The sequence below is a fragment of the Gymnogyps californianus genome, chromosome 16, assembly GCF_018139145.2.
Source record: "Gymnogyps californianus isolate 813 chromosome 16, ASM1813914v2, whole genome shotgun sequence".
Lineage (NCBI taxonomy): Eukaryota > Metazoa > Chordata > Aves > Accipitriformes > Cathartidae > Gymnogyps > Gymnogyps californianus.
In genome coordinates, this window is record NC_059486.1 from 1509367 (window position 1) to 1520650 (window position 11284).

Here is an 11284-nt window from a genome sequence, read left to right on the forward strand (position 1 = left end):
GAGTTGTTGCTGACTTTTAATGAGCTTCGTTCCCTCGCTCCTTTGGCAATTCACCCAGCACGTTACCCACTTTGAGAGGGGTCTTGGCTCTAGCGAAACCCCGGTTCTTTGCTGTTCGAGGGAGAAAATTGAGCCCTGGGCTCACGGCTGTGAGAAGTGTCCGGCGGTGGGACGCAGCCGGGTGCCTGCCTCCCTGCGGACCTGCCCCTGGAAGGCTTCACCCGCGGCAGGTCCCAACAGCTCCCAGAGCCAGCGCTGTCACCCAGTCGCTTATAGATCCTTTTGTGCTTTATTTTTAGAAGAGCCGGGCCAGTTTTACCTGCCCGGGCTGAAGGGGCCAAGGCCATCGGTGGATGGGAAACCTCGGGGTGAAGCGGTGGTGGTCCGGCTGTGGCATCCACGGGGCTGGGGGAGGCCGGGGGCGGTGTGCTTATAAAGGGAACGACGTGTGTGCCTCTGGCTTCAAAGTGTCCCCCCGACTGGAGCATGGTCATCCCTCAGGGGAGACGGATCATCCCAGTGCCCCATCCCAGTATGTGCCCAGTGCAACCCTAGTTCAGCCCCAGTGCTGACCCAGCACAGCCCTCCCCCAGTTCCAGTATGCACGCATCCGGCCTCCCTGGAGTCCCGGTGCCATCCCAGTGCAGGCCCACTGCGGTCCCGGTGCAGCCCCGCCATGGGCTCAGCCCGGTCCCAGTACGGGCCCGGCCCCGTCCCCGTCCTGGCCCCAGCGCTGCCCCACGGCTAGCCCTGGCCCCGCCCCTCGGCTCACGTAGCCCCGCCCCTCTCGCTGGCACCGCCGGGGGCGGGGGCAAGCCCTGACCGACAGCTCCCTCCCGCCCGCTTGGCCAATCCCCTCCCGGACGGGGGCTGTCCCCGTCGTCATCCGTGCGGCTGGTTGGCGGGAGGCCCGCTCCCGCCCTCTGGCGTCGCGGCGCGGGGGCGTGGCTCGGCGGGCGGGGGGCGTGGCCGCCGCCGTGGCCGCGGCATGGAGGAGCGGCCGCGCCGCCGCTGAGCCGCGCCGCCATGGCCAAGAGCCGCGGGGGCGGCGGGCCCGGCTCGCCCGGCGGCCGCCACCACAGCCTGGCCGGGACCCGCGAGAGCCTGGCCGAGCCGGGCGGCGACGAGCTCAGCTCCCTCGGATCCGACTCCGAGGTTAACGGCGGCGGCCCCGAGGAGCGGCGCGTCGACAAGTTCGGCTTCATCGTGGGCAGCCGCAGCGCCGAGGGGCCGTGAGTGGGGCCGGGACCGGGGCGGGGGGGCCGCGACCGGGGGGGGCCGCGGGGCCGCGGGTCTCGGGGTGCTGAGGGCCCAGGGGAGCCGCCCTGGGCCCGGCTGAGGCCGCCACCGTCCCCTCAGCCCCCGCAGGGCCGGGCCGGGCCGCGGGGCCTCGGCCGCTGGGCTGGGCTGGGCCGGTAGCGGCTCTTGCCGCCCCGGGGCCGGGGGGAGGTTGTCCTCCGCCCCGGCTCTGGGCCTTCGGGGCCGGTCCCCGGCGCCCCGCGGGCAGCCCGGCCCCGCTCTGGCCCGCGCCCCGGAAGAGCAGCAGCTCCCGGGGCGGGTTGCGGGTGACAGGGGCGCGGGCGAGCGCCCACACCGCTGCTCCGAGACCGCTTGGGCTCTGTGTGGCCGCCGAAGAGCCAGCGTGGGTTCCCCCGGGCCCTTTCGGGCGGTAGTGCCGCGGCGTGGGGCCGGTGTCTGCCCCGGTGCCCCTGCGGAGGGTGCTCCCAGTGTCCCCCGCTTGCAGGGCAGCGCTTCCGTGAGGCTCCCGGGGGAGCGGCGCTGGCAGGAGCGGGGCAGGAGCTCTCCCGTGTCCTGGCCTTCGGTGCCACGACCCTCCCCAGGCTCTGCTGCCCGGGGCTGGGGGCCGATACCCAGGGGCATCGTGCATGCTAGCAGTGGAGGCCCCAGCAACCGAGATGTGAGCGAGAGCCCCGAAAGCTATTCCCGCTTCCCCCCCCATCCCGTCCCTCCTGCATCGATGAGGGGGAAAGGCTGGATAAGCGGCGTCCACCTCGGGCGCGGGAGGGATCGCTGGGAGCTGCCAGCAGCGCCGAGGCCCCCTCGCCGAGGTCAGTGTCTGGTTACCTCCGGGCCTCTTCTCCTCCAAGCGCTGGATTCCGGCGTATTTTTGGCCGCCGTCAAATGGGGGAGGCCGGGCCGTTGTTCGGAGTCCTGCCAGGGGAACCGGCATCAGTAGCCGCTGGCGAAAGCGCCGTGGCGAGGAGGCGCTGGCCGGCCTCCTTCCGTGGAGGAAGCCCTCGGAGGAAGCGGGACAGCCGAAATCAGCCGCGAGCAGCTCGGGGCTGTGCCGGCCCCAAGGCACTGGGCCCCGGGGCGGTGCCGGCACCCAGGAATGCACTCCGGGCTGCCGGTGAGCTGGTTCGGCAGCGTGTTTGGCGTTTGCCTTCCTGGCCGTGGTTTCGCAGTGACGCCCGGAGAAGCGTGGGATTGCGGCGGGACGACGCGTGGCAGCCCGCTCCTCTCCAGCCTGGAGCGGGCTCCCCTGTGGTTTGCCCGCCTGCATGCTCTGGTGTCGGTTTGGGCCCCGTGCCTCAGTTTCCCCATCTACGAGGAGCAAAGCGTTCGCCCGTCGTAAGCCTGCGGGCGTTACTCGGCCGGTCTGTGGGGAGAGAAGGCACTGGAGGTTTGATTGCTGGCGCTGGGCAAGGTGCCTCGCGCTGGGTGATAAACCCTGTCCCTGCCCGCCGGGTTCATGGCTCAGCACCGTAGGAGCAGGGTGGCCTCTCCTGCCCGGGGTGCTGCGCCCCATCCCAGCCACGCACCATGTTTTGGGGACGCTTTGGATGTCCCTGGGTGCTTGGGGTGGATGTCTGTGTCCCTGGGGTTCAGCAGGCAGTGACTGCCCCGGCCGGAGCTCCTGGTGCTGGAGGTGAGTGGCTGCTCCTTGGGGTGCCGACAGCACGGTGGCTGCGGTCACTGGGGACTGAGCCTTCCTCCCGTGCCCTGCAGGTGTGCTGGGGCCCGATCCTGCCCTCCTCCAGGGCTTTTATCCGCTCTCCGTCTGTCCGGGAGTGGATAAACAGGAGTGCATGACCTCCCTCCATGGCTGGCAGAGTTGGGGTCCCTCTAGCTGGAAGGGTTTTGGGGAAGCATAGGGAGGGCAAGCAGGGTGTCCCAGTGTCTGTGGAGGGTCTGGGGGCACCGGGAAGGGCCGAGCTGTGGGGTTGTCACCCACAGCGTGGGTGCGGAGGAGTGCCTTCCCTGCGCAGGGCATCTCACCACCTCCTGGCCTGGGGTGCCCCCACCTCGTCCTCCCCGCCTCGTCCATCTGAAATGCCTCCGGTCCTCGCTCTGTGCCCGCTGCCAAGCAGCCATCAGCTGGTAACAGCTTCCAGTCTGGGCTGGCCGGGCTCCAGCAGGCCCGCGGCCAGCTCCTGTATCCAGCGTCCAGCGCTCCCGAGCTTCCCACGCCTCGGAGAGCCCCAGCTCCTCCGGCAGCCCAGGCTCTCCGGCTTGGGGCCAGCGCTCCCTTGGTCCCTGTGCTGGGCTTTGCTGCTGGCCAGGGAGCTGCCGGCCGTGCCCAGCCTGCGCTGGGGAGGGTGGGGTGGCCTCACCGAGCAAAGCAGATCCCTTCGGAGCGGGTTTGCTCTCCGAAACAATCACGCTCGGCCCTGTCTGACCCGCTGCGGTGGGTGGGACCCGGCGGGGAAGGGCTGGGCAGGGAGCAGGGCAGCGCTGCCAGCTGGATGCGGCCCTGGGCTCTCCGTGCCGCTTGCTTTCCAGCTCCTAACGCGGAGAGGTCTGGGAGGAGGCAGGGCCTGCGTGTCCTGTAGTAGGGCTGGGTGCTCTGCACCTCCCCGGAGGATGCTCGGCGCCCAGGCCGCCGTCCTCGGGTCCTCAGAAAGGATCTGGCCGCTCCTGGGATTGGCACGGCCACGGGGCAGTGTGGAGCCGAGCCCAGGAAGGCATCGAGTCTGCTGAAGTTGGCCCTTCTTCGCTGATGGCTTGAAGGAGCTTCTGCTCTCCCTGCGCTGTCCATGCCCAGGGCCTGGCCGAGCTGTCTGTCACCCCATCTCCTCACTGATGAAAGGCAGAGGGTGCCCGGCGGGGTTGGAGGCCGTGGTGGCGGCTTCTCCCTCGCCGGCTTTGGCGTCGCGGAAGCATCCCCACCTGCCTCGGCAGGGTTAAATCGGATTCCCCGGCTAGGCTGAGCCGTTGCTGGAAAACACTCCCCTCCCTCCTGGGGGACCCTTGGCTGGGCTCGGCGCCGGGCCTGGAGCAGCGCCAGGCTTTTGGGGCGCGAGCATGACTGGGGCCGCGCGGATGACATGATGCTTATGGCCCCGGCTTTCTCCGTCTGCAGCCAGGTCCCCGCAGGGGGGGGGGATCGGACCTTGCTCAGCTCAGCTAATGGCTCTGGCTCCGCTCCCCGGTTCCTCGCCTTCCTGGCGTACCCTTCTCTCTGGGCACGGGTCCCCAGGGATGCTCGGGCACACGGCGGGTGCAGTGCAGGCTGCTCCCGAGAGGTTTTGAACTGCTGGGGAGCTGGGGCTGCGCTGGCGCGGTGATTTCACGGGTGGTGAGCGCTTCCGGCAGCGCCGAGCAGCTGCCGAAACACCGGCGCTCTCGAGCGTGTCCCGGCTTGGCTTCGTGCCTGGGGGTGGGGAGGGGAGGGCAGCCAGCCGACCGGGGAGGGGGGGGCAACCGACCAGGGTGCTGGAGAGGACGGGGAGGGGGGGGATTCTGCGGTGCAGGGAGGGCTTGGCACCACGCTGACCGGCCTCTCCCCCCCATCCCGCAGGCTGGAGGAGGTGCCCTTGGAGGTGCTACGGCAGCGGGAGTCCAAATGGCTGGATATGCTCAACAACTGGGACAAGTGGATGGCCAAAAAACACAAGAAGGTAAGTTGACGGCCTTGTCCCCTGGGGCTGCCCCAGGGCAGCTGCGCAGGCGAGAGGAGGCGGCGGGGGGGGGACACGACAGCCAGGTGCAGCGGTGTCCCTTTGGGGCAGCCTGCCTGTCACCGGGTCCCCACAGACAGACACGTTGCCTTCGGATGATGCTGTTGGCTTGAATGGGCTGTTCCCTCCCCGTGACGCTTCTCGTGGTGGGAGGGAAGCTGGAGGTTGGCGGGGGGCTGAGCCTGCGGTCCCCGAGCCAGCTTCCTCCTGCCCCCATCTGCTCCCCGCTGGGCTGGAGCCTTCCTAGGGCTTCTTTGGCTGCCTGCGGCAGCCATGGGAATTGTTCGGTCATGGAAACTTCTGTTCTGAGCATCTTGCAGACCAAAAAAAGCTCCGGGTAGGAAACGTTTGAGCCTGATGTGCGTGACGCTGGTCTGCAAGCCGGGGTCCCCAGGAGAGCCATGGTGGTGTGCGCTGGGTGGCTCTGTGGCTCGGTCCGTTGCTGCTCCCTGACCTCCTGAGCCTGCGAACGAGGCAGGGATGGGATGCAGCAAGTCCCAGCTTGCTGCTGTGTGTCCACTGGAAGCGGTGAGGCTGCTGGCACAGGCCAGCGGTGCCTGAGAGCGGCCAAAGGGCTGCCTCCTCATCCTCCTCCCACCCGCTGGCAGAGCCTCCTGGCACTGCTCCGTGTGCCGTGCTCCCGGAGCGCCGTCCCCGCTTGGTGCCTGGTGAACAACACAGGAATCCCTCATCTGTTTCTTGGCCGCTCGCAAAGGATTTGGGAGAGCTTTTCGGGACGTGGCAGGCGGGCGCTTTGTTTTGCTGGCGGTTTCCGCTGCTCTCCGGCCGTGCCGTGGTGTGGCCTCCAGGCTCGGGTGAATGTTTCGGCAGCCGTATGTCTGGCAGAGGAGCTCCCTCGTGCTTGGGCTGAGCTCCTGGGGGTGTCCGTGGGGCTGGTGTGCTGTATAGTCTGTCCTGCAGCAAAAATCCATGCCCAGAGCCTCTGAGGTCTGCTCCAGAGAGCTGCTCCATGCCTGGAGCCCTGGGGCTGCTCGGGGAAGGGTGCCAGGCCTGGCCTCGGATATTGTCGACCGTCCCTGCTCTGGCAGGAGCCTGGCCGCTTTGGTACAGGGCCACGCCGCGTGGCTCAGGCCCTGCTGCTTTGGAGGAGCTCCCCGTGCCTCTGAAAAACCCCGGTACTTTTCTGGCTCCCTCACCAGGGTTGGCTGACGGCCCGGGGATCTCTTGGGCCAGCTCCTCCCGGGCTCACTCACACCTGCACCGCTCCAGGATCCCGAAACGCTCCCTCCCTCCTCGCCTGCCTGGCCCGGATCCCAGCGGAGCCGCGACCCCATGTCCTTCATGGCGCTGAGCCGTGCCAGCGCCGCGTGCCGGTCCTTGCCCTTTGTAGCCAGACCGAAGGAGGGCAGACGCGTGGGCAGCTCCCACCGCTCTCCGGGAGCGGGCAGCGCTCCGACTGCTCTTTGCTTTCAGCATCCCTCGGCCCAGACGTGCTCCTGGTCCCCGGAAGGGCACGGTGGGATCCTGGGGGCCGGGTACCACCAGCACGGGGCCGATGGCGGACCCCGTACAGAGCCAAGGGGATGAGGTGCTCAGCCACTTGGCCCCGGCCGCGCTGAGCCTGGCCAGCTGGAGAGGCTGCCGAACCGAAACCCAGCAAGGCGGCTTCCTTCCTGGCAGCTTAGCCAGCAGGAAGGGGAGCCGGCTCAAAAAGGGAGCCGTCAGCAGCGGCAGAGCTGCCCGCAGCCGCCCTGGGCATCGCCTGCCGCGTTTCCTGCGAGCACAAAGGCCCCGCGGGGCCCGGGACCTGCCCGGGTAAACAAGCAGCGCTGCAGCGAGGGAGCAGCAAACCCTCCCGGGGACACGGCGTTACCACCACGCTGGGCTGGGCGGCTTGGAAGCACAACCTCCTGCTCCCGAGTTATGCCGGCAAACAGGGAAAAGGAGCAGGCGGGAGAGGCCTAGGAAGGCTTTGGGAGCTGTCGGCCATGGCTTGCAGAGCACTGGCATGTCTCCGGCACTTGGCATGTGCCACCTGAGTGGGGACGTGAGGCATGGAGGCCGTGCTGGGTTTTTGCAGGGCTTTATGCGGTGTAACTGTGCTGAAAGCACCGGTCTCGTGGGCCCCACCTTGCTGCGTGCCCTGGCCGAGGACCGTGGGGAGATGGTGCTGCCGCTTCCCTGGCAGTTGGAGCGGGATGTGTGGGGGTCCCTGGTTTTGGTCCCTGCTGGCGTGCTGGCAGCGGCAGAGTTAAGCTGGCTCGGCTCCCTGCCGAGGGGTAGGTCCGGCACTGCCTCGCATGGACTTTGGTCCTGGCTGGTGCCCTGTGCCAAGGAAACGGGGGCCGACTGTGGGCACGGAGCCGGCCTCGGGAGCTGGCCACGCGTGGAGCTGGGACCGGGCCTGCCCTTCTGCCCGGGGTCAGCGGGCAGAAAGGCCGAGATGCTCGGCAGGGTGCACGTCCCTGTTCTCCACGGCCCAGTGGGTGAGCAGGAGGGCTGGACTGGGGGCTGGAGAGCCCTCCCCTGTGTCCCCAGTGCTTCCCATGGGCCATGCCGGGGTGGGGAGGGAGCCACCCGCTCCTCACCTTGGCTCCAGCGTTTGATTTTCCAGCTCCCAGCAGGATCCTGCTTTGAGGCAGAGCCGGGCTTGTTTGGAGCTGTTTGCAAGCCACAAAGCCTCGGCCGGGCTCCTGGCAGCCGTCCGCAGCTCCCTCATGCTGGTGCAGCTCTGGCTGCCGCCCGAGCTGGCAGGTTAAGTGCAATGCCGGGGAGAAGGGGGTGAGCAGGGTCTCTGGTCCCCGTGCAGTCCCGTAGGTCTGTGCAACGCCAGGCGCCGTTATGGGCCTGGGCACCCTGTCCCCAGGGGTGCAGGGACACATCCCCTTGTACAAGGAGGCAGCAGGAGACCAGCCTGGGACCGCGGTGCTGGGCCTGGCTTCCATCTTGCCCCAGGGGCCTCTTTGCTTCCTGCTGCTCCGTGATTTTCCCCGTGACGGCTGTGTCTCTCCTCGCAGATCCGGCTGCGGTGCCAGAAGGGGATCCCGCCTTCGCTGCGGGGCCGTGCCTGGCAGTACCTCTCCGGGAGCAAGGTCAAGTTGGAGCAGAACATCGGCAAGTTTGACGTGAGTGCTGCCGGGGGACTTTCCTGCGCTGCTGGGGAGGGGGGCAGTGCTGGGATGGCTCCTGCTCCTTCCAGGGCTGGGGTGTTTGTTGGGGTCCCAGATGCTGCTTGTTCCCACTGTTGGGGGGGTAAAGGGGGCTAACGTCCCCGCCAGCATGGGCTGACCCACAACCTGATGGGGCTTATGTTCGGGGCAGAGCCCCATGGCTGCTCCGCCAGCTCCTTTGGGCTTGCTGCGGGCCCTGCGTGCCGGCGTGGTGCTGGCACCGTGCCGGTGTGGGGTGTTACTCACCTCAACCCTCTCCTCCCCAGGAACTGGATCTCCTCCCGGGGGACCCGAAGTGGCTGGACGTGATCGAGCGGGATCTCCATCGGCAGTTCCCCTTCCACGAGATGTTTGTCTCGCGTGGAGGCCACGGGTAAGTGGAGCTACTGCGTGTCCGGTCCTCGGCAGCCACTGGGCTGGACTGGCACTGTGGGGTGAGCGCTGTCTATCCCAGCTCACGGAGCCACGCTCGTCCCCCACAGTCCTGACACCCCCCAGCTCACAGGGCATCCAGGCGTGGGCTGAAAACAGGATGGCTTCCCAGGAGCATGGGTCACAGCCCTTGGCGCCAGCTCTGACACCCGGTAGGGTGGGAATCGCCGCGGAGGGAGGAGGCGGCCAGCTGTGGCCTCCATTTCACCAGGAAAATGCCGTTCCCCACGTTTCAGGGAGTGTCTGTGCCGCTGTGCTTGCAGCCGGGTCCCTGCCTGGTCACGGCTCACCCTGAGCCAGCATCCCTGGGAGATGGTCATCTCCCTGCCTCACCTCTCGGATCCGGGCAGGATGGGGCAATCCGTGGGTAGAGCTTCCCAGAGCAGAGCCGTGTTTATCGCATCCCATAGCCCTGGGTTTGTGTGGAAGAGAGATCCCAGCCAGGGGCTGACCCAGGCTCGTGGGGGAAGAATGGTGGCCAGCAGCTGGTCTGCAGTACCGGATCACCGTGCGATGCCCGGTGATGATTTGGTCCGTGGGGGAGGCTGCTGGGCCATGTCCGTGCCCTCTCTCCACCTCTCCCTCCCTGGGGTGTCTCCGCAGGCAGCAGGACCTGTTTCGGGTGCTGAAGGCATACACGCTGTACCGCCCAGAGGAGGGCTACTGCCAGGCCCAGGCCCCCATCGCCGCCGTCCTGCTCATGCACATGCCGGCCGAGGTGCGAGCACGCTGCCGGGAGGGCCGGGAGACCCAGGGGCCAGAGAGCTGGGACCAGCGGGAGGGTGCGGGTCTCTTCGGGGTGGTGCTGGCGGGCAGGGTGCTCGGCTCATGGCATCTGTTTGCCCCAAAGCTCGGCTGGTGCAGGGAGGTGCCTGTCACCCCGGGTGCGCTCTGCCTCCTCCCGCCCGCTCCCGTGGTCCCCGGGAGCAGGGTGGGAGCTGCAGGGACGTTCCCCGGGGACACCGGGGTGCTCACCCCCTGTCCCTTGGCTTGCAGCAAGCGTTCTGGTGCCTGGTGCAGATCTGCGAGAAGTACCTCCCCGGCTACTACAGTGAGAAGCTGGTGAGTGAAGAGCCCGCGGTGCCTACGGCGGTGGCAGGGACCTGTGATGTCTCCAGGCCAAAAGCTTCCCCGGCTCCTCACCCCGGAGGGAAGGGAGCTTGAGGACATCCTGGGTGCTCCCACAGTCTCTGTGTTGTGCCGCGGCCCCCAGGAGCGTTCTGCAGTCAGGGACGGGGGGCTCAGCGTAGCTTTGCTGCCGGTATCCGTGGGGCACAGCTCCGCTCCCATAGCCAGGTCTGGAGGGTGGGCTGCTCCCCCTCTGGGGTGGGTGGGTGGCTGGGGCCGGGGTTAAGGTGCTCACCAGGGCTCTCGATGCTGTCCCTGCAGGAGGCCATTCAGCTGGACGGGCAGATCCTCTTCTCGCTGCTGCACAAGGTCTCGCCCGTGGCCTACAAGCACCTGAGCAAGCAGAAGATTGACCCCATCCTCTACATGACGGAGTGGTTCATGTGCGCCTTCTCCCGCACGCTGCCCTGGAGCTCCGTCCTGCGTGTCTGGGACATGTTCTTCTGTGAAGGTAGATGCTCCCCACTGTCCTCCTCTTCCTCCCGGGGTGAGCGGCTGCAGCCCTTGCGGCGCATGGATGGCACTCGGGGCTGCAGCAGGAGTGCTGCTGCCGCTGCTTGCCTGTGCCTGGCACACGGGACCCATTGTAGGGCAGGTTTGGGGCAGCCACGTGCCTGGAGTGGAGACTGGGCCGTTTTCCTGGGAGTTAGGGGACACATGCATCCCAAATCCACCCTCTTGCATGTCCTGACTGCTAGTGGGACCAGCATGTGGTGCCCCACAGCATCTGAGGGACATAGTGGGAGCGTCACCCTGTCCTGCCTGGCACTCGCTGCCTCACTTCTCCCCTTGCAGGGGTGAAGATCATCTTCCGGGTGGGCCTCGTGCTGCTCAAACACACCCTGGGCTCCTCGGACAAGCTCAAGTCCTGCCAGGGCCAGTACGAGACCATGGAGAGGCTGAGGGCCCTCAGCCCCAAGATCATGCAGGAGACCTTCCTGGTGCAGGAGGTGAGGTGCTGGGGGAGAATCTGGGGGCCCAGTGCCGCCCAGTTGGCCACGCTGCTGGACTGGGCTGCCCCTGGGTGGGCAGAGCTGGCATAGCACAGGGGCAGTCCCCAAAAGGTTTGGATTTGGGGTTGCCTCTGCCTGGGGGGGTATCCCACACCCTGCCCAAGTGGCTGGGGTGCAGAGCCGGCTCCCGGTGGCAGTGGCGCTGTCAAGGGAGATGCTGATGGCACGAGTCTGTCCCCCGCAGGTCATCGAGCTGCCGGTGACGGAGCGTCAGATCGAGCGGGAGCACCTGATCCAGCTGAAGAAGTGGCGGGAGACGCACGGGGAGCTGCAGTGCAAGTCCCCCCCGCGCCTGCACGGCGCCAAGGCCATCAGCGAGGCTGAGCCCCCCACCCGCAAGGCGCTGGAGCCCGTCCCCTCCATCATCGTCCCCCCCGGGCCCGCCCCTGTGCCCAAGGCCCGTAAAAGCAAGGAGAAGAGCCGAGAAAAGGGCCCGGCCAGCCCCGCCAACGGTCCCGGGGCCGAGGGCAACGGGGCGCCCGGCTCGGCCTGGGAGCTGCTGCACCCCCAGGTCTCCCCCCACCACCAGTCCAAGGAGAGCCTGAGCTCCCGGGAGAGCGAGGACACGTACTTGTAGGGCCGGCGTGGCACTGGGTCCGCACCCCGGGCAGCCGGGCTCAGCTGGGCTGCGCACGGACCCGGGCTCAAGGACACTGAG

At 67.9% G+C, this 11284-nt stretch overlaps 1 protein-coding gene across 2 annotated transcripts; it reads left to right on the forward strand.

Annotated features, from left to right (window-relative positions):
- Nucleotides 1-1026: 1026 nt before the first annotated feature.
- Nucleotides 1027-11284, forward strand: TBC1D10A (TBC1 domain family member 10A). 2 transcript variants are annotated; one of them, XM_050906642.1, is made up of 9 exons: nt 1027-1235; nt 4748-4862; nt 7901-8008; nt 8320-8426; nt 9089-9203; nt 9482-9547; nt 9875-10064; nt 10409-10563; nt 10811-11284. In XM_050906642.1, the coding sequence occupies exons 1-9, from the start codon at nt 1027-1029 to the stop codon at nt 11201-11203; spliced, it is 1458 nt and encodes a 485-aa protein (XP_050762599.1). In that variant the 3' UTR covers nt 11204-11284. The 2 variants fall into 2 exon arrangements, with proteins under 2 accessions (XP_050762599.1, XP_050762598.1); XM_050906641.1 differs by having other exon boundaries at nt 1027-1232; nt 4763-4862.

Bases quoted from the DNA above. Each gene is read 5' to 3' on its own strand.
- TBC1D10A (XM_050906642.1), top strand. From the start codon at position 1,027: ATGGCCAAGAGCCGCGGGGGCGGCGGGCCCGGCTCGCCCGGCGGCCGC. The intron at 1,236-4,747 runs AGTGGGGCCGGG...GACCGGCCTCTC, and splicing joins CGCAGCGCCGAGGGGCCGTG to CCCCCCATCCCGCAGGCTGG. The intron at 8,009-8,319 runs GTGAGTGCTGCC...TCTCCTCCCCAG, and splicing joins AGAACATCGGCAAGTTTGAC to GAACTGGATCTCCTCCCGGG.